We start from the raw sequence: 21376 nt of genomic DNA, 5'->3' as shown, positions 1-21376 counted from the left end.
CAGTCAGCTCTGGCGATTGCTGGCAACTGACTCCCTCGACTTGTGATCAGTGTCACAGGACTTCATGTCGCGTTTGCAGACGTCTTTAAAGCGGAGACATGGATGGCCGGTGGGTCTGATACCAGTGACGAGCTCGCTGTACAATGTGTCCTTGGGGATCCTGCCATCTTCCATGCGGCTCACATGGCCAAGCCATCTCAAGCACCGCTGACTCAGTAGTGTGTATAAGCTGGGGATGTTGGCCGCCTCGAAGACTTCTATGTTGGAGATGCGGTCCTGCCACCTGTTGCCAAGGATTCTCTGGAGGCAGCGAAGATGGAATGAATTGAGACGTCACTCTTGGCTGACATACATTGTCCAGGCCTCGCTGCCGTAGAGCAAGGTACTGAGGACACAGGCTTGATACACTCGGACTTTTGTGTTCCGTGTCAGTGCGCCATTTTCCCACACTCTCTTGGAAGTGGAAGCCTTTCCCATGCGCTTGTTGATTTCAGCATCGAGAGACAGGTTACTGATGATAGTTGAGCCTAGGTATGTGAACTCTTGAACCACTTCCAGAGCGTGGTCGCCGATATTGATGGATGGGGCAATTCTGACATCCTGTCCCATGATCATTTTCTTGAGGCTGATGGTTAGGCCAAATTCGTTGCAGGCAGCCGCAAACCTGTCGATGAGACTCTGCAGACACTCTTCAGTGTGAGAAGTTAATGCAGCATCATTAGCACAGAAGAGTTCCCTGATGAGGACTTTAGTGAATTTAGAAATTTTTGTAACAGCTATGGATAAGAAATTCTGCTCGTGTTGATGCGCGGGTGGCCCTTCTGCTTGGAGTGTTGCAGCTTCTTTGGTTTGAGTCTAACCTTGCTGCACACCAGGGAGTGGTCGGTGTCGCAGTCCGCACTGTGGAAGCTGCGTGTGATTTGAACGCTGTTTAAAGAGGCTTGCCTTGTGACAGTGAGGTCCAGCTGGTGCCAACGACGCGATCTTGGGTGCCTCCAAGAAACCTGGTGACAGGGTTTAGTGTGAAAGAACGAGTTGATGATGCAGAGGTTATGATGGGTACACAACTCAAGCAGTCTCTGTCCATTCTCATTCATCCTTCCAATACCATAGCGCCCAAGGCAGGAGGGCCATGAGTCATGGTCAGCCCCAACCCTGGCATTAAAGTCCCCCAGCAGGAACAGATGTTCGGTATTAGGAATGCTACTGATGATATTATGGAGTTCCTCGGAGAACTGGTCTTTATCTTCAGGTGGGGAGCAGAGTATTGGAGCATTGATGCTGAGTAGGTGTACTGGACCAGAGGCAGTATGCAGTCGGATGGACAGTATGCATTCTGAGCCATTTGAGAGTGGCTCTATCATGCTGAGCAAAGAGTTTCTGATGGCGAAGCCCACTCCATGCTCTCTTGGTTCTTCAGGATCCCTACCCTGCCAGAAGAAGGTGTAGTCTTGCTCTCTTAGAGATCCGCTCGCAGGGAGGCGTGTCTCCTGAAGTGCTGCAATGTCCTCATTGAGTCTACTGAGCTCGTTGTTAATGATGGCAGTCTCCCGAGAATCGTTGATTTGTGTAAGGTCTTCCGACAGGCCAAAACACATAGTTCTGACGTTCCGGCTTGCAAAACGAAGGGCTGGTACTTTCCTTTTTTCGTGCTGTTTGGTGCGGAGTTGCAGTCTGCTTTTCGGGCAATGACCCTGAGCTCCAAGCACCCATTGAAGCAGGTGGACTGTGGTGGGACAGAACCTTATTGACCGGGTGCTGCCTGGTTTGAGGCAGGCGGTAACTGTCCAGTGAGGTGCGATGACCTCTCCCACTGACAAAGGCAACCCGTGGCGCCCAATCTCTATGCGAATTGAGGTGGACTTATAACCCGTAACTGCTGCCTTCCATGTTGTTTCGGTCGCTGTGAGGCGACTATGGAGTGACCTGTCCATGGCGCATGCTTCGGTGAATGTATGGAGGTTGTGAGTTGTCCAAACATCAAAACCCCCCCTCTCAGCCTTTCTGTGGGGTCCAAAAGAGTGCAGAGCACAACGTTTGGCACCGGTATGGCTGCAGGAACTACTGGAAACATGCCAAAGGTGACACGTGACCACCTACGGGGTTCCGCTCCGGATTTTCTGTTAGGGTTTACTCCCTAAGCCTTGGACTCTCCCGAGCTGCCCACAAGGTAGTGGGATTGTTAGGGCCCCTGCTCAGGGATAGATGGATGACGGTGGGAGGAGGTGGTGCGAGGTGGAGGGCAGGGGGGAGCTGGGAAGGGGTTGCGAGGGGGACGGCTTGGGGAAGAGGGTGCGGGGGGGTGAGCTGGGAAGGGGAAGCGGGGGGTGGAGGATACGGGGTGCAGGTAATAAAACATTTCATCAGTTCCCACCATCGACGCTGGGAAAGCTCATCCGCGTCCTCCGGGAGGTGGGCGACAGCCTCGGGCGCCAGTACCAGCAGAAATTTGCCGACATTGCGCTGCAGATGTGCTACGAGCCGCGCATCTCCCGAGTGCGCTTTGAAGTTGTGGCCGAGGAGCCGTTCCGCAATCGAGTCAACTGGGGCCGGGTTGTGGCTTTTTACGTGTTCGGGGTTTTTCTCAATGCTTCCCCTCTGTACTAGGTCTTATTACCCTAGGGTTCCGCTGCTCCTTCCTCTCTGCCTCTCTGCACTGGACTAACCGCACGCCGTGGCCGCGGACATTCTGGACGATGTAGACAACAGGATAGAAGATCAGAATATCACCAGTTGTGCTTTGCAATTTTATCCGGTAGAGAAGTGTAGCCTAGGCGTCCAGAAAACTAGATGTCAATTTGAGCAAAATTCAGTACTCAATGAAAAAAGCAAAGAGCAGGTATGGCTGGGAGAGGGCAGTGGGCCCAGGTAATATTAAACTAGCTGTTAGCTTGTAGTTAGGGCTAAAATGTACTGATTAAAGAGCCAGGGGAATTTAAACAGGGAGATTGTTTCCAAGATGGCTCCTGGGCTGCAAGCTCCCTAGGAAGCTCCCTTGCTGTGCAACTCTATCCATGGCCATCTGCTCCCATTCTTAGTGCTTCTCCCCCAATCTACCCTCTTAAACTGTTTAAATTTCTGTCCATAGAGTAAGAATAAACAGGTCTTTTTGAGGTTGGCAGGTTGAAACTAATTGGGTGCTGCAAGAATCATTGATTGGGCCTCAGCTATTTACAATCTATGTTAATGATTTGGGTCGAATGGAATAGGTGAAAGTGACTGCCCTTGACGTCAGGGCAGCATTTGACCAAGTCTGGCCTCGAGGAGCCCTAGCAAAATTAAGTCATTTGGAAATCCGGGTAAGATTCTCCACTGGTTGGAGTTATACCTAAGCACAAAGGAAGATGGTTATGGTTGTTGGAAGCCAATCATTTCAGCTGTAGGTGTTCCTCAGGGTCAAGTCCAAGGGCGAACCATCTTCAACTGCTCTCCATCAATGACTTTTCCTCCATCAGGAGGTCCGAAGTGGGGATGTTAGTTGATGATTGCATAGTTAGTATAAATATGATAGAAAAATATGAATATTAAAAAATCCAAGATGCTGATACAAAACTGGTGGGAAAGTAAGCTGTGAAGAGGATGTAACGAGGCTGCAAAGGGATATAGACCAGTTAAGTGAGTAGGCAAGAAAGTGGCAGATAGACTATAGTGTGGGGAAATGTAACATTGTCCACATTGGAAGGAAGAACATAGAAAAAATTTTTTTTATTTGTTTATGGGTGTGGGCATCGCTGGCAAGGCTAGCATTTATTGTCCATCCCTAATTGTCCTTGAGAAGGTGGGGGTGAGTCTGCTTGAACTGCTGCAGTCCATGTGGTGTCGATGCACTCACAGTACTGTTCCAGGATTTTGACCCAGTGACAGTGAATGAGTGATATATTTCCAAGTCAGGATAGAATGTGGCTTGGAGGGGAACTTGTAGGTGGTGGTGTTCCCATACATTTGAAGCCCTTGTTCTTCTAGATAAGGGTTGTCCAACCTTTTCTCATGGAGGGCAACATTATATTTTTTGTCATACATTGGGGGCTGGTGAAAAAATTGCGGAAAGATAAAGGTATTAAAATTTATCTTGGTATTAATCAAAACAGCAACAAATATATATTTTTGTGAATAAGTTTTAAATGAGAAGACTGATTTATTGACTTAATTTCTCTTCACTATGTTGGACAATGATTTAATGGGATACCTGGCTTTTTTTCTTTGCTTGCGCAAGTAGTCAAAGTTTGCCCGCACACTTATAGTGATGCGGAGTATTCCAGATTGATATTCTGTCAAGAGTGATCTTGATCACTCACTCTCTCTCCCCAGCCCTCCCCCACTCCCTCTCTGTCCTTCCACTCCATCTCTCTCTCTACCCCCACTTTCTCTCTCTCTCTGCTCCCCTTTCTCTCTCTCTCTCTCTCTCTCTCTCTCTCTCCTTTTTCCTGTCTATCTCTTTCTCTCTCTCTATCCCCACTCTCTCTGCCCCCCTCCCCCCCCCCCCCACTCCTCTCTCTTACAGTTCATGCCACACAAGTGCCAAGAAATGAACATCTCCAACAAGAGAGAATCTAACCATCTCCCCTTGATGGTTAGTGGCATTACCATCGCTGAATCCCCCACTATCGGCATCCTGGGGGTTACCATTGACTAGAACTGAACTGAACCAGCCACATAAATGCTGTGGCTACAACAACGGGTCAGAGCCTGGGAATTCTGCAGTGGGTACAGCCTCCTGTCTCCCCAATGCCTGCCCACCATCTACAAGACAGAAGTCAGGAGTGTGATGGAATACTCTCCACTTGCTTGGATGAGTGCAGCTCCAACAACACTCAAGAAGCTTGACATTATCCAGCTCAAAGCAGCCTACTTGATTGACACCCCATGCCCCTCTTTCAACATTCACTTCCTCCACCACCGACGAACAGTGGCAGCAGTGTGTACCATCTACAAGATGTACTGCAGCATCTCACTAAAGCTTCTTCGACAGCACCTTCAAAACCCGTGACCTGTACTACCTAGAAGGACAAGGGCAGCAGATGCATGGGAACACCACCACCTGAAAATTCTCCTCCAAGTCACACACCATCCTGACTTGGGACTACATCACCGTTCCTTCACTATCGCTGGGTTAAAATCCTGGAACTCCCTTCCTAACAGCACTGTTGGTGTGCCTACACGCCAAAGACTGCAGCAATTCAAGAAGGCAGCTTACCACCACCTTCTCGGAGGCAATTAGGGATGGGCAATAAATGCTGGCCCAGCCAGCGACACCCACATCCCATGAATGAATTTTTTTTTAAAATCACATGTTTGGAAGATGCTGCTGAAAGAGCCTTGGCAAGTTGCTTCAATGCATCTTGTAGATAGTACATGCTGTTACCATAATGTGCTGGTGTTGGAGGGAGTGATTGTTTAAGGTGGTGCATGGGGTGACAATCAAGGAGACTGCTTTGTCCTGGATGCTGTCAAGTTTCTCGAGTATTGTTGGAGCTCTTAGAGCTGCACTCATCCAGGAAAATGGGGAGTATTCCATTACACTCCTGACTTGTACCTTGTAGATGGTGGGCAGGCTTTTGGAGTCAGGTGAGTTACTCACCAGAGAATTCCCAGGCACTGACCTGTTGTTGTAGTCACCGTATTTATATGGCTGGTCCAGTTAAGTTTCTGGTCATCGGTAACTCCCAGGATGTTGATGGTGGGGGAATTCAGCAATGATAATACCATTGAATGTCGAGGGGAGTTGGTTAGATTTTCTCTTGTTGAAGATGGTTATTGCCTGGCACTTGTGTGGTGCAAATGTTACTTGCTACTTTTCAGCCCGAGCCTGGATGATGTCCAAGTCTTGCTGCATATGGGCACAGACTGCTTCAGTATCTGAGGAGTCGCAAATGGTACTGAACATCGTACAATCAGCGAACATCCCTACTTCTGACCTTATGACGGAGGGGAGCTCATTAATGAAGCAACTGAAGATGGTTGCGTCTAGGACCTGAGGAACCCCTGCAGCAATATCCTGGGACTGAGATGATTGGCGTCCAACAACCACAACCATCTTCCTTTGTGCTAAGTGTGACTCCAACCAGTGGAGAGTTTTTCCCCTGATTCCCATTGACTTCAATTTTGCTAGGGCCCTTTTTGCCACACACAATCAATTACTGCTTTGATATCAAGGGCAGTCACTCTCACTTCATCTCTTGAGTTCAGCTCTTTTGTCCATGTTTGGACTAAGACTGTAATGAGGTCAGGAGCCGAGTGGCCCTGCCAGAACCCAAACTGAGCATCAATGAGCAATTTATTGTTGTGTAAGTGCTGCTTGATAGCACTATCAACAACATCTTCCATCGCTTTGCTGATGATCGAGAGTAGACTGATGGGGCAGTAATTAGCCTGATTGGATTTGCTCTGCTTTTTGTGGACAGGACATACCTGGGCAATTTTCTACATTGTTGGGTAGATGCCCATGTTGTAGCTGTACCAAGCAGCTTGGCTAGGGGCACGGCTAGTTCTGCGGTACATTTCAGTACTACAGCTGGAATGTTTTCAGGACCCGTTGCCTTTCCAGTATCTTTAGCCGTTCCTTGATAGCACATGGAGTGAATTGAATGGCTGAAGACTGGCCTCCGTGATGCTAGGGATCTCAGGAGGAGGCAAAGATGGATCATCCACTTGGCATTTCTGGCTGAAGATGTTTGCAAATGCAATTCTGCCCCTGCTGATAGCCCACAGTGCTTCATGGATGCCCAGTTTTAAGCTACTAGATCTGTTCTGAATCGATCCAATTTAGCAAGGTGATAGTGCCACAGAACACATTGGAGGGTATCCTCAGTGTGAAGATGGGACTTTGTTTTCACAAGGATTGTGTGGTGGTCACTCCTACTAATACAGTCATGGACAAATGCATCTACAACAGATAGATTGGTGAGGACAAGGTCTAGTAGGTTTTTCCCTCTTGTTGGTTCCTCATCAGCTTCGTCAGTTGCAGTCTGGCAGGTATGTCCTTCAGGACTCTACCAGCTTGGTCAGTAGTGGTGCTACTAAGCCACTCTTTGTGATGGAAGTCCCCCACACAGCGCACATTCTTTGCCCTTGTCACCCTCACCTTCCAAGTGTTCAATATGGAGTATTGATTCGTCAGTTGAGGGAGGGTGGTAGGTGGTAATCAGCAGGAGGATTCCTTGCCCATGTTTGACCTGATGCCATGAGACTTCATAGGATCCGGAGTCAACGTTGAGACCTCCCAGGCAACTCCCTGCTGACTGAATACCGCTGTGCCGCCACCTCTGGTGGGTCTGTCCTGCTGGTAGGAGAGGACATTCCGACATACTCAGGAATGGTGATGGTCGTGTCTCAGACATTGGATGTAAGGTATGTTTCTATGAGTATGACTGTGGCAGGCCGTTGCATGACTAGTCTGTGGGACAGCTCTCCCAATTTTGGCACAAGCCCCCAGATGTTAGTAAGGAGGTCTTTGTGGGGTCGACAGGGCTGGGTTTGTCGTTGTCGTTTCCGGTGCCTACGTCAATGCTGAGTGTTATGCCCAGTTTTATTCCATTTCATATTTTATGTAGTGGTTTTGTACAACTGAATGGCTTGCTAGGCCATTTCAGAGGACAGTTAAGAGTTAGCCACATTGCTGTTGGTCTGGAGTCACATGCACACCAGACCAGGTAAGGATGATAGATTTCCTTCCAGATGGATATTTATGATAGTTTTATGGTCACCATTACTGAGACTAGCTTTCAATTCCAGATTTTTATTAATTGAATTTAAATTCCAACAACTGCTGTGGTGGGATTTGAACCCATGTCCTCAGTATTAGCCTGGGTCTCTGAATATACAGGTCCAGTGACATTACCACTATGCCACCGTCTTCCCATGTTGAACATCACTGGAGCAAACCACTGAGGGTAGTAAGGATACATAATGTACGCTAGGTGAGGACTTCAATGTCCATCACCAAGAGTAGCTCAGTAACAGTACTACTGACCGAGTCCTAAAGGACATACCTGCCAGACTGTCATTGTCCACAGGAAATGGCTAAAGGCAGATGTTACCAATATAGTTGATAACAAGAAGATATAAAACATGAAAACCTTTCAAAAATGATCCAGGAATTAGCTTTAAACTAATGTAATCAATATTGATATGTCTTTTAAATTCCCTCCCAACTTTTCCTGGAAGCCTTGGACACCTGTCTTATACAGGCTGGAGTAAATTTGCCCACAGCTCTCCTTTAGAGAGCTAGTCTGGCACAGGAACAGCAGTATTCCCAACATTTGCAAGAGAGTCATAGAGAACAAAAGACAGCTCAGGAGTGCTATGAAGGCAGGGGCATCCCATGATCCACAGCAGTACCAAAACTATCAAGCATATGACCGAGAAACTTGGGAGACCCCATCTTGGGTCTTTCGGGGGTGGAGGGGAGGTGGTGCCGGGTCAACATCTTGTGCCAGAATAGTGGGATCAGAAGCATCCTTGATATTGGACCACAGCCCTCCTTGTCTTAGAGTCACCATGGCACTACAGCTCGCTGGCAGTTAGTGCTGAGAAATTGAGTCGCAACACTCCTCAGGTAAGTGAGTTCAATTTGGGGAAGGGAGTGGGCGGTAAAGCACGGGGCCGTGGGTTGGATTAGGGGCCTGGAGACATTGGGGCTGGGGGTGAGAAATACTGGGTCTCAGGCCAACTGTTCCAGGGGAGGGAATTGCGGGGGCCTACTGAGTGAGCGATTGGAGATCAGGAGTTAGGCATGTCAGGGCTGGGAGCAGAAGGTCCTTTTTGTGGAATTGGGCGAAGCATTCCTGTTTCCTATAGCTTGTACGACCAAGTTGAGAATAATGCACTGTTAATTCAGTCCCACTACTCCACAGGTCACAGCATATTAGCGAAGTTTCCCACCTACCGAAAAACCGCCAAGTTAAACACGCCATTTGTCCCCCAGAATAAAGCACACCAAACCAGGTTCCTTTAAACAACAACAAAATTAACTATTTATAAATAAACTAAGTCCTAAACAATAATGAGATGACCCTATATGTGAAAAGGTTCTTTTAAAACTTATGTTACGACCAGAAGAGAAAGAGGTCTAGGGGGTTCCCTTTCAGCCTTCACCTGGTCTTACTGTAACAGGGTTTTGTTTTAAACACAGTGTTCTGAGCTCTCTCTTGGCGAATCTTTGTTCACCGCTTTCGAATTATAAGGCAAAGAAATGAGCACAAAAAGGCTTTCTTAGGTTTAAAGAAGAAAAGTGAAATTTATTAAAACTTAAACTCTAATTCGGTTAATGCCTATGGATGCACGCCATGCCCCATACCAGCATGCGTACGTGATATATTAGTTTAGTTTAATTTAGAGATACAGCACTGAAACAGGCCCTTCGGCCCACCGAGTCTGTGCCGACCATCAACCACCCATTTATACTAATGCTACACTAATTCCATATTCCTACCACATCCCCACCTGTCCCTATATTTCCCTACCACGTACCTATACTAGGGGCAATTGCTAATGGCCAATTTACCTATCAACCTGCAAGTCTTTGGCATGTGGGAGGAAACCGGAGCACCCGGAGGAAACCCATGCAAACACAGGGAGAACTTGCAAACTCCATACAGGCAGTACCCAGAATTGAACCCAGGTCACTGGAGCTGTGAGGCTGCGGTGCTAACCACTGCGCCACTGCAGATGAAAATAGTGGAGAGGTTTGAGGCAATCTCTGAAGAGAGATTTTTGTTACTGTGCTTTGAGCTCGCTGTAGTCCTTGCTTGTAGGTAGATCTTTCTTTTCGTTGGGACCCCGTATTCTTCTTAAACCTTGTTTACTGTAGGAGAATTTTCTTTCTCGGGGTTCATATTTCTTCAGTAGATTCCAAAGCTGGTGAGAGAGGTGAGAGCAGACAGGAGAGGCTGTGGCGAGTCGGCCACAAAAGGTCTTTTCAGTCCAAGAGCAAAGAGCCTTTTCCGTTCAGATTCTCTGTGGCAAGTTCAAAAAAAATCTCCGACAACCAGTTGGTCATGTGACTAAACTGGTCTGACCAGGTTGGTTCTGTGTATTGGGTGGGTCAGGGGATAGCTCCTTTGTTCCAACACTGTCTGCTAGTAATATGCAAAAATTGTCCTTCCAGCCAGGGACTTGACAACCCCTTGTATTAGGCCATCTTTTCTTCCCAGCAACAATTTTAAAATTTCATGTCCATGTTGTGAAATTTAAGTGCCTCATTCTTGGCATGTGGGGGGCCTGCATGACACTTCTTATTCTTCCTAACTCTCATGCACACGCACATGCATTCAAAAACTGATTAACCGGGGGAAAAAAGATGTTTTAGAATATAGAACAGTACAGCACAGTACAGGCCCTTCAGCCCACGATGTTGTGCCGAACCTTTAACCTACTCTAAGATCAAACTAACTACCTACCCTTCATTCTACTATCATCCATGTACCTATCCAAGAGTCGCTTAAATTCCCCTAATGTATCTGCTTCTACTACCACCGCTGGCAGCGCATTCCACGCACCCACCACTCTCTGTGTGAAGCACCTACCTCTGACATCTCCCCGAAACCTTCCTCCAATCACCTTAAAATTATGCCCCCTGGTGATAGCCCTTTCCACCCTGGGAAAAAGTCTCTGACTATCCACTCTATCTCATCATCTTGTACCCCTCTATCAAGTCACCTCTCATCCTTCTTCGCTCCAATGAGAAAAGCCCTAGCTCCCTCAATCTTTCTTCGTAGGACATGCCCTCCAGTCCAGGCAGCATCCTGGTAAATCTCCTCTGCACCCTCTCTAAAGCTTCCACATCCTTCCTATAATGAGGCGACCAGAACTGAACACAATATTCCAAGTGTGGTCGAACCAGGGCCTTATAGAGCTGCAGCATAACCTCGCGGCTCTTAAACTCAATCCCCCTGTTAATGAAAGCCAACACACCATACGCCTTCTTAATAACCCTATCAACTTGGGTGGCAACTTTGAGCGATCTATGGACATGGACCCCAAGATCCCTCTGTTCCTCCACACTACCAAGAATCCTGTCTTTAAGCCTGTATTCTGCATTCAAATTCGACCTTCCAAAATGAATCACTTCACACTTTTCCAGGTTGAACTCCATCTGCCACTTCTCAGCCCAGCTCTGCATCCTGTCAATGTCCCGTTGCAACCTACAACAGCCTTCCACACTATCCACGACTCCAGCAACCTTCGTGTCATCGGCAAACTTGCTAACCCAGCCTTCCACTTCCTCATCCAAGTCATTTATAAAAATCACAAAGAGCAGAGGTCCCAGAACAGATCCCTGCGGAACACCACTGGTCACCGAGCTCCATGCTGAATACTTTCCATCTACTACCACCCTCTGTCTTCTGTGGGCCAGCCAATTTTGTATCCAGACAGCCAACTTCCCCTGTATCCCATGCCTCCTCACTTACTGAATGAGCCTACCATGGGGAACCTTATCAAACGCCTTGCTAAAATCCATATACACCACATCCACTGCTCTTCCTTCATCAATGTGTTTTGTCACATCTTCAAAGAATTCGATAAGGCTTGTGAGGCATGACCTGCCCCTCACAAAGCCATGCTGACTGTCTCTAATCAAACCATGCTTTTCCAAATAATCATAAATCCTGTCTCTCAGAATCCTCTCCAATAATTTGCCCACTACCGACGTAAGACTGACTGGTCTATAATTTCCAGGGTTATCCCTATTCCCTTTCTTGAACAAGGGAACAACATTTGCCACCCTCCAATCATCGCCAAAGGCGCAGCAATCTCTTCCCTCGCTTCCCGTAATATCCTTGGGTATATCCCGTCTGGCCCCGGGGACTTATCTGTCCTCATATCATTCAAAATTTCCAGCACATCCTCCCTCTTAACCTCAACCTGTTCGAGCATATCAGCCTGTTTCACGCTGTCCTCACAAACGACCAGGTCCCTCTCACTAGTGAATACTGAAGCAAAGTATTCATTTAGGACCTCCCCTACCTCCTCCGATTCCAGGCACAAGTTCCCTCCACTATCCCTGATCGGCCCTACCCTCACTCTGGCCATCCTCTTGTTCCTCACATAAGTGTAGGATTTTCCTTAATCCTACCTGCCAAGACTTTTTCATGTCCCCTTCTAGCTCTCCTAAGTCCATTCTTCAGTTCCTTCCTGGCTACCTTGTAACCCTCTAGAGCCCTGTCCGATCCTTACTTCCTCAACCTTAAGTAAGCTTCCTCCTCCCTCTTGACTTGCTGTTCCACATCTCTTGTCATCCAAGGTTCCTTCACCCTACCATCCCTTCCCTGCCTCATCGGGACAAACCTATCCAGCAGTCACAGCAAGTGCTCCCTAAACAACCTCCACATTTCTGTCGTGCATTTCCCTGAGAACATCTGTTCCCAATTTATGCTCCCCAGTTCCTGCCTAATAGCATTGTAATTCCCCCTCCCCCAATTAAATATTTTCCAATCCCGTCTGCTCCTGACCCTCTCCATGACTATAGTAAAGGTCAGGGAGTTGTGATCACTATCACTGAAATGCTCTCCCACCGAGAGATCTGCCACCTGGCCTGGTTCGTTGCCAAGCACCAAGTCCAACATAGTCTCCCCTCTAGTCGGCATATCTACATATTGAGTTAGGAAACCTTCCTGGACACACCTGACAAAAACTGCTCCATCCAAACTATTTGCACTAAGGAGGTTCCAATCAATATTAGGGAAGTTGAAGTCACCCATGACAACAACCCTGTTACTTCTGCACCTTTCCAAAATCTGCCTCCCAATCTGTTCCTCCATGTCTCTGTTGCTATCGGGGGGTCTATAGAAAACTCCCAACAAAGTGACTGCTCCTTTCCTGTTTCTGACTTCCACCCATAATGACTCAGTAGACAAACCCTCCTCGACGACCTCCCTTTCTGCAGCTGTGATACTATCCCTGATTAACAATGCCACTCCCCCACCTCTTTTAGCTCCCTCCCTATTCCTTTTGAAACATCTAAACCCCGGAACATCCAACATCCATTCCTGCCCCTGTGATATCCAGTTCTCTGTAATGGCCACAACATCGTAGCTCCAAGTACTGATCCATGCTCTAATTTCATCACCCTTATTCCTAACACTTCTTGCGTTAAAATAGACACACTTCAACCCATCATGCTGCAACTTTGCCCTGTCAACTGTCTAACCTTCCTCACAGACTCTCTGCACTCGGTATCTGCCTGTTCAACAGCTACCCCATCCACTGATCCGTGGCTCCGGTTCCCATCCCCGTGCCAAACTAGTTTAAACCCTCCCGAAGAGCTCTAGCAAACCTCCCGCCCAGGATATTGGTGCCCCTCCAGTTCAGATGCAACCCGTCCTTCTTGTACAGGTCCCACCTTCCCCAGAAGGTATCCCAATGATCTACATATCTGAATCCCTCCCTCCTACACCAGTTCTGTAGCCACGTGTTCAGCTGCACTCGCTCCCTGTTTCTAGTCTCACTAGCATGTGGCACCGGTAACAATCCTGAGATTACTACTCTGCTCGTCCTGCCTTTCAGCTTCCAACCTAACTCCCTGTATTCGCTTTTCAGGTCCTCATCCCTTTTCCTAGCTATGTCATTGGTACCGATATGTACCACGATCTCTGGCTGCTCCCCCTCCCCCTTAAGAATCCTTAGGAATAGAAAGGAAACAATAAAATGATTGAATTTATCCCGTTTTGGTAGGAAGTTTCCGTTATGGTAAGGTGTCCCAAAGTCGAATAATCAGATGCCACTCAAAGTCTCTCCAGGCAAGGTTGTTGAACAGTCTGTGATGGATAGGCATTCAAGGCAATTTGTCTGCAGCAGGCATCACACAGGTCTTTCAGCAAAAGGTGTAGCAACAGGTCTGCTTGGGTTTTGAAGGAGGAGTCTAGCCATAGAAGCTTTCTTGTGATTTCAGGAACTCCCAAAACACAAGAGGCACCAGGAATCTCCCTTGAGGCAGGGATTTTTCAGAGTCTGGAGGCAATAGAAATCTGCTAGCTTTCAAATGCAGGGACTTTCTCTGTGCAGAACAGTCTTCCTCCACAGAGAATAGCAACTCCCCTTTTCCTGGGTCTTTTGCTCTCTCCAGGGGTCTTCTCTCTCTAGGCAGAGCACAACCACACCTCAAATATAGGATTTCTTTCCAAGAGATGCAAGTCTTCCAATAGAGAGAGGTCTCATCTCTGTCTGCAAGCAAGTCCCAGCCAGATTTCACTGCTTCTTGCTTGTCCAGCTCACTGGTCTTTCACAATGCAAAGGTGAAACTAAAAAGCCAGCAATCAAGTCATGTGACCTGTCATTTCCCTCTGCTGCATTGTTTGGAAACAGGAGCCTTGAAGTCTATTTCACTCAGTTCAAACACCAAGTTTCAGTATTCAATGTTCACAGAAAAAAATCATTTTTGTCAGTTTTTTAAAACACAGAATTCTAAACTTTCAATAAAAAAACAAAACTCTTGTAACAAGCTCCACATTCAGGTAAGTTAACTGACGACTTTCAAGTGTTCTGTGGGGCTGGTTGTGGGTGTTTGGCCCTTCATTTGCATTTGTGAAGGGCCTAAAGCTTACTTCAGGTGTGGGTAATATGCCCTTTGCTTGTCTTTACCCAGTATGGTGACTGGTGTACTTCTGGCTGGAAATATCGCTGTGCTTCCTGCATGCCATTTTGGGGCCCAATTTCCAAGCCTCTACTACACTTTCATTTTCACTGGATGAGCATCACCTGACATTATCTTGCTTTCTCACTCTCAAGCAGAAGAGAAGAACAGTGAGGTATGAAAAAGAATACTTCGAGTGCAACTTTTACACAGCTCTGAAGGATCCATTGTTACCTCTATTTTCAAGGCCATACAGCACGCAACCATATTTTTGATGGTCAAGCTTGCAACGCAGAGTAGCTGGGTAAAATTGAGCTGCACACATTTGCAGAGCATGGTTTAGTGGAATCCACCAGCTCCTCTTACAGTTACAAGGGAACACAATTAAATGACTAACGATAACTGGAGATGCCCAGTTGCTTGGACAGGTTGTCATCAGTGATAGTGAGCAAGCAAATTGACTAAACCACAGACAATCTGTTCATTTAAGCTTCATGGCAAAGGCGCAGCTTACTTTAAGCAAGTGCATTTGTTGTTGCTGTAAAGTCATGCCTCCGGTAAGTATTTGGCCTGCAACTGAAAATCCCACAGATTTGCGTGAAGTTGGCAGCTCTGTTTGACATATCTGTAAGACTAAACTAGGTTGTTTTGGAGCAATAGCCTGCATGTGTGTGTGAATTTTACCCAGCTTCAGCGCAATGAAACTAAACATCAGTTGTGCCAATAAAAACAAGAAATGCTGGAAATACTCACCAGGTCTGGCAGCATCTGTGGAGAGAGAAACAGCGTTATCGTTTCAGGTCAATGACACTTCATCATTAGTTGTGCCAACTCTGCTTAACATAAATGTTGTGTTACTTCAAAAGGTATAAAACTCTGAAGCAATGCCTGTCTGACGATTTCCTGAGGGCTTAGTGTTTCCTTTTGTGCTGACAGTGGTCCTAAATCAAACCCATTTACAGTTCCAAGCAAGTTCACAATTGATGTATTCCTGTGAGGAAGAAAGACAAGTTTGGCAAGTTTCGGGAAGCTTGGATAACATGGGATATTGTGAGCCTAGTCAAAAAGAAAAAGGAAGCATTTGTAAGGGATGGAAGGCTAGGAACAGATGAAGCATTTGAGGAATATAAAGACAGTAGGAAGAAACTTAAGCAAGGAGTTAGGAGGGCTAAAAGGGGTCATGAAAAGTCATTGACAAACAGGATTAAGGAAAATCCCAAGGCTTTTTATACATATATAAAGAGCTAGAGGGTAACCAGGGAAAGGGTTGGCCCACTCAAGGACAGAGATGGGAATCTATGTGTGGAGCCAGAGGAAATGGGCGAGGTGCTAAATGAGTACTTTGCATCAGTATTCACCAATGAAAGGGACTTGGTGGATGATGAGCCTAGGGAAGGGAGTGCAGATAGTCTCAGTCATCTCATTATCAAAAAGGAGGAGGTGTTGGGTGTCTTGCAAAGCTTTAAGGTAGATAAGTCCCCAGGGCCTGATGGGATCTACCCTAGAATACTGAGGGAGGCAAGGGAAGAAATTGCTGGGGCCTTGACAGAAATCTTTGCATCCTCATTGGCTACAGGTGAGGTCCCAGAGGACTGGAGAATAGCCAATGTTGTGCCTTTGTTTAAGAAGGGTGGCAAGGATAATCCAGGAAATTATAGGCCGGTGAGCCTTACGTCAGTGGTAGGGAAACTATTAGAGAGGATTATTCGGGACAGGATTTACTCCCATTTGGAAACAAACAAACTTATTAGCAAGAGACAGCATGGTTTTGTGAAGGGGAGGTAGTGTCTTACTAATTTGATTGAGTTTTTTGAGAGTGACGAAGATGATTGATGAAGGAAGGGCAGTGGATGTTATCTATATGGACTTTAGTAAAGCCTTTGACAAGGTCCCGCATGGTAGACTGGTACAAAAGCTGAAGTCACACGGGATCAGAGGTGAGCTGGCAAGATGGATACAGAATTGGCTTGGTCATAGAAGACAGAGGGTATCAGTGAATGGGTGTTTTTCTGAATGGAGGGATGTGACTAGTGGTGTCCCGCAGGGATCAGTGCTGGGACCTTTGCTATTTGTAGTATATATAAATGATTTGGAGGAAAATGTAGCTGGTCTGATTAGTAAGTTTGCAGACGACACAAAGATTGGTGGAGTTGCGGATAATGATGAGGATTGTCAGAGGATACAGCAGGATATAGATCGGTTGAAGACTTGGGTGGAGAAATGGCAGATGGGGTTTAATCCGGACAAATGTGAGGTAATGTATTTTGGAAGGTCTAATGCAGGTGGGAGGTATACAGTAAATGGCAGAACCCTTAGGAGTATTGACAGGCAGAGAGATCTGGGCGTACAGGTCCACAGGTCACTGAAAGTGGCAACGCAGGTGGATAAGGTAGTCAAGAAGGCATATGGCATGCTTGCCTTCATCGGGCGGGGCATAGAGTATAAAAATTGGCAAGTCATGTTGCAGCTGTACAGAACCTTAGTTAGGCCACACTTCGAATATTGCGTGCAATTCTGGTCGCCACACTACCAGAAGGACGTGGAGGCTTTGGAGAGGGTACAGAAGAGGTTTACCAGGATGTTGCCTGGTCTGGAGGACATTAGCTATAAGGAGAGGTTGGATAAACCCGGATTGTTTTCACTGGAACGACGGAGGTGGAGGGGCGACATGATAGAGGTTTACAAAGTTATGAGCGGCATGGACAGAGTGGATAGTCAGAAGCTTTTTCCCAGGGTGGAAGAGTCAGTTACTAGGGGACATAGGTTTAAGGTACGAGGGGCAAAGTTTAGAGGGGATGTGCGAGGCAAGTTTTTTTACACAGAGGGTGGTGAGTGCCTGGAACTTGCTGCCAGGGGAGGTGGTGGAAGCAGTTATGATAATGACGTTTAAGAGACATCTTGACAAATATATGAATAGGAAGGGAATAGAGGGATATGGGCACCGGAAGTGCAGAAGGTGTTAGTTTAGGCAGGCATCAAGATCGGCGCAGGCTTGGAGGGCCGAATGGCCTGTTCCTGTGCTGTACTGTTCTTTGATCCTTCATAATGACCAGCCCAATGTTTTCTCCCCACTTTGCTCCTCCACACCGTTTGTCTCAAGAAAGCCACCATCAAATTTGGCAATCACCATGCCCATGTAACATGGGAAAGGGCAGCTGGAACTGAACAGTGCATGGAACTTATGATCATGTTGTATGAAAGTTCATTCTCCATGCGCCGCCTGCCCTGAAAGGTTGCATCCTCAGCTTTAGAAACTTGCCACGTGATCAAAGCAGTAACTTTGAATGTACATATTTGTATTCAGCTTTGTGTAAAACCCTTTGTTAAAGCTTGCAGTTTTTTGAGGTTTTTCTTTGCCCGTCCAAATTTTTTCTACCATCCTGACCTGAACATGTTGATTCCCTGCTAGAACATATTTTCCCGTGCGCTCGGTGCCCTTCCAGTATATGGGGCAAGCGGTCATTCCTCATGTGAGCTACTCTGCGATTGGAGACAAAACAAGATTTTAGAGGCTGTACAGTCGATCTTCATCCCACTCTTCTCTGCTGTGGTCATTACCCCAGGGGATCATGGGATGAGGATCAGGAAATGACGATCCTCCATGGTTGTTTTCCCTCCTACCCCACCCTGCCAAATCCAAGGATGTTAAGACTGAATGTAATGCCTGCACTGAAATCAGCTAACTCAGCACAGACTGGGGATGACCATGATCTATATGGTTTAGTTCTGCAGTGTTCTGCAAATTGTTAAATGCAGCAGTTGGAAGAGCAGAACCTCACCATTTTCATTATCTGTGTCAAGTTGCTTGCTTCTTGAACTACGCTGTATCATGTTGCCGCATGTTATTTGCACATTGTATATCATCACTTGTTTTTATTTTCCAGAAAGCAAAGAAATCCAAGGCAACTGAGGCTGTTTTGAAATCTGCACTTAGTGAAGGTACTAAAGTACATTTCCCTGGGTCTAAGATCATGAAATGAATAATTTTGCAACAAATTCTAAACTTCCTAATTATTCCGCAGAAGCAGCTTTTGTAAAATAAACCACAAAACAGATTACAACAAACATAATGCTTGTACAGTGCTTCATAAACCACAATTGCTAAATTAATGGGCTACATTTTGGGAAATTACAGTCTCGGCAAGGAGTCTTGGTTAATGCGTGGTGAAAGAGTTGAGGGGGATTTGTGCATGCAAAACCCTAAACATTCATGTGATATTTAGATGTATGTGGTTTACACTTCCTGTTAAGGTACAGCTGCATCTTACTTTTCAAAACTCTGGGTTTTTCGGAACTTGTCAGCTCCTGATGTGATAGTTGTGTAGTAATTCAAAACTTGACTAATTTATTTTGTACTTAGTTTCTCATTTATGCTATTTCATGCAATGTCGCTTTGCTCTGAAGCAACACAAATGAATAAATGCAGTAAAAATCTAAAGTAGCTCAAAGATTTTATTTACTTTAAAAAATCCTATTAGGGAATTGGAAGTCAGCATTCTCAATTTGCTGTGCTCCTGATTTTCTGGTGATTCTGAAAGTTCTGTGGATTGGATGCCCTAACCTATGCATGAGATTCTGTTTTTAATGGTCTGTATTTAACGTTTCTAATCCAACTTTCTGTCCTTCCCAAACCTCTGGGAATTATTGTGGAATGGTTTTCCCTGCATAAAGGGTTTATTAGTAAGCTCATAGTCGCCTGGCATCGTATCAGCTTCTGTCACCCTTTTAATTCTTTGCTCCTCAATATGGGTTCTTAATGGGAATGCTGTTTTTGAATTCTTCTAATAGAATTATCTCTCTCAAATTTTCATATGAGCGGTCTGACTTGTGAGATTGAAAGCCATGTGTTTAATTCTTTCAAATTTGATGAAGGTTTGGGATGGCCCTAGTATTTCTAAATTTTTGCCGATAGGCTTCAGGGACCAACTCATATGCATTTAATATAGCAGTTTTAGTCTGGTCATAGTCAAAAAAGCTCTCTTCTGACAACAGAGATAAAGCTTCACAAGCCCTACCCACTAACTCGCCTTGTAAGAGGAGAGTCCAATATTCTTTTGGCCATTTTAGGCTCGTAGCTGTTTTCTCAAAGATAAAATAAGGCTGGACCTCCTCATTAAACTTTGGTGCTAGTCGTGAGTGCCTCATAACACCAACGTTCTGTTCTGAATTAAGATTAATAATTGAATTGTTGTTGCCATTCTCCCCTTGTGCTTGCAGCCTATTGAACTCCAAATTTTTCGCCACTGCCTCTCTTTCTGCTCTTTGCTTCTGCAATTGCATCTCCTCTCTTTTCAACTGAAACTCTTTCCTGTCATTCCTTTGAAACTGAAACTCTCCCCTTTTTTGTTTTGAAACTGAAACTGTCATACCTGTTTTTCCATTTGAAACTGCAATTCTCGTCCCTCTTTTTCCTTTTGTAATTCCAATTTTAGCTAGGGCTGTCTTTGGTTTCAGATTCCATGCTTGCTTCTTTTGGTTCTGGGTTAAGATTAAAATGGCTACTTAGTCTTGAGCCTTTCAGGTTTTTTTGCTTGAAAGTGACTCCCACCTGGACAGCTAGGGTTTCTAATTCTTCAATACATAATTGATTTCATGTATCATGGAATATGTCGTCCTGCTCTACAAACTCTATAACATTAACTGTGGCCATGTCTTTTGTTTCTAGCACTGTAGAGAAAAGAATGAAACGAGAAAACCTGTTCAATTTTCCACAGTCTTAGAGGTCAATTTTCCTCCCATTTCCAAATCTGTTATTTAATCTGATGTTTCAAAAATCCCGCCTCAGAGCCCCCAATTTATTACGGACAGGTTGTAGGTGGTGTAGATGGCTGCCACTTTCCACCTCCCAACTGACCGCAGATAGTGTTTTGTTAAAAATGTTGTGTTTTTAGGGTCAAATAAACAGACAAATGACAGGTTTTCTCATAGATTTTCAAAAAAAGGAAGGTTAAATTTTTATTTAAACATCAAAACCCGAATTATTCACAACCTCACCCAGACTTGTTTTCACACACATGCAGACACAAGAATAGATAGAGAGAAAAAAGGTTAGGATGCAGTTAAATTCCAAAGTGTTGTAAGAGTTTGTGGTTCACAGAAACCTGTTGAATATTCTCAGGAGGAAAGTCTTTTCAAAAGTGCAGGCCAAGATGTTTGCAGTCATGAACTTGCTGAGGTGTTGCAGATTTCTGGTGGTTAGAACTTCAGTCCGGAGGCAGTGATCACCTTTTAAGTTCTCTGCTGCAGCAAGTTGAAGTACAGGATAGTAGCAGGGCTTCTTTCTTAGCTGGAGTGATCTCACAGCCTTTTACTGGAACTGACTTTCTGTAATCTCCCCTCTCTCCCCAGAGGGCTACCTTTTCAAGGTAAAAATGCATCACATTTGAGTATCTTGTCAGTTGATAGGGCCCTCTCCCCTGGTGCAAACTCACAATGGTCCAGGATATGGAAACCATTGCTTTCTGTTGGCGTCTGGATGGGGACCATTCTGTTACAATGGTGATCCTGCACTCATGTTCATCTTGGTTTGGGCTGTGGAGTCGGTCTGTTTACAGAACCTTTGTTAGTTAATTCCTGCAGATAGGAGTCATCAACATGTAATGAGTTCTAGAGGCCTGCTTTAGGACGGGAAGAAGAACCCGACGAAACCACGGCAGGCACGGACCCTTCCGATTTTTCCCCGAGCCCAACCCGACTTGAACCTGCCACTGTTCGACCTGACCCGAGCCCGACCAGACCATCTCTTTACTTACCTTCCTGGCACCAAACCCCCTGCAAGAAGCTGCAGCGCATGCACGATGACGTCAT

At 45.9% G+C, this 21376-nt stretch overlaps 1 protein-coding gene across 1 annotated transcript in view; it reads left to right on the top strand.

Moving 5' to 3' along the window:
- Nucleotides 1–21376, top strand: part of rtf2 (replication termination factor 2) — a 203432-nt gene that overhangs the window by 169086 nt on the left and 12970 nt on the right. The window contains exon 7 of the mRNA XM_068048041.1: nt 18454–18508. Coding sequence (XP_067904142.1) covers nt 18454–18508 — 55 coding nt within the window. The remainder of the gene's footprint in view (nt 1–18453; nt 18509–21376) is intronic.

Source organism: Heterodontus francisci, chromosome 16, assembly GCF_036365525.1.
Source record: "Heterodontus francisci isolate sHetFra1 chromosome 16, sHetFra1.hap1, whole genome shotgun sequence".
In the NCBI taxonomy this organism is placed as follows: domain Eukaryota; kingdom Metazoa; phylum Chordata; class Chondrichthyes; order Heterodontiformes; family Heterodontidae; genus Heterodontus; species Heterodontus francisci.
This window is presented reverse-complemented; position numbering and strand designations above follow the sequence as displayed.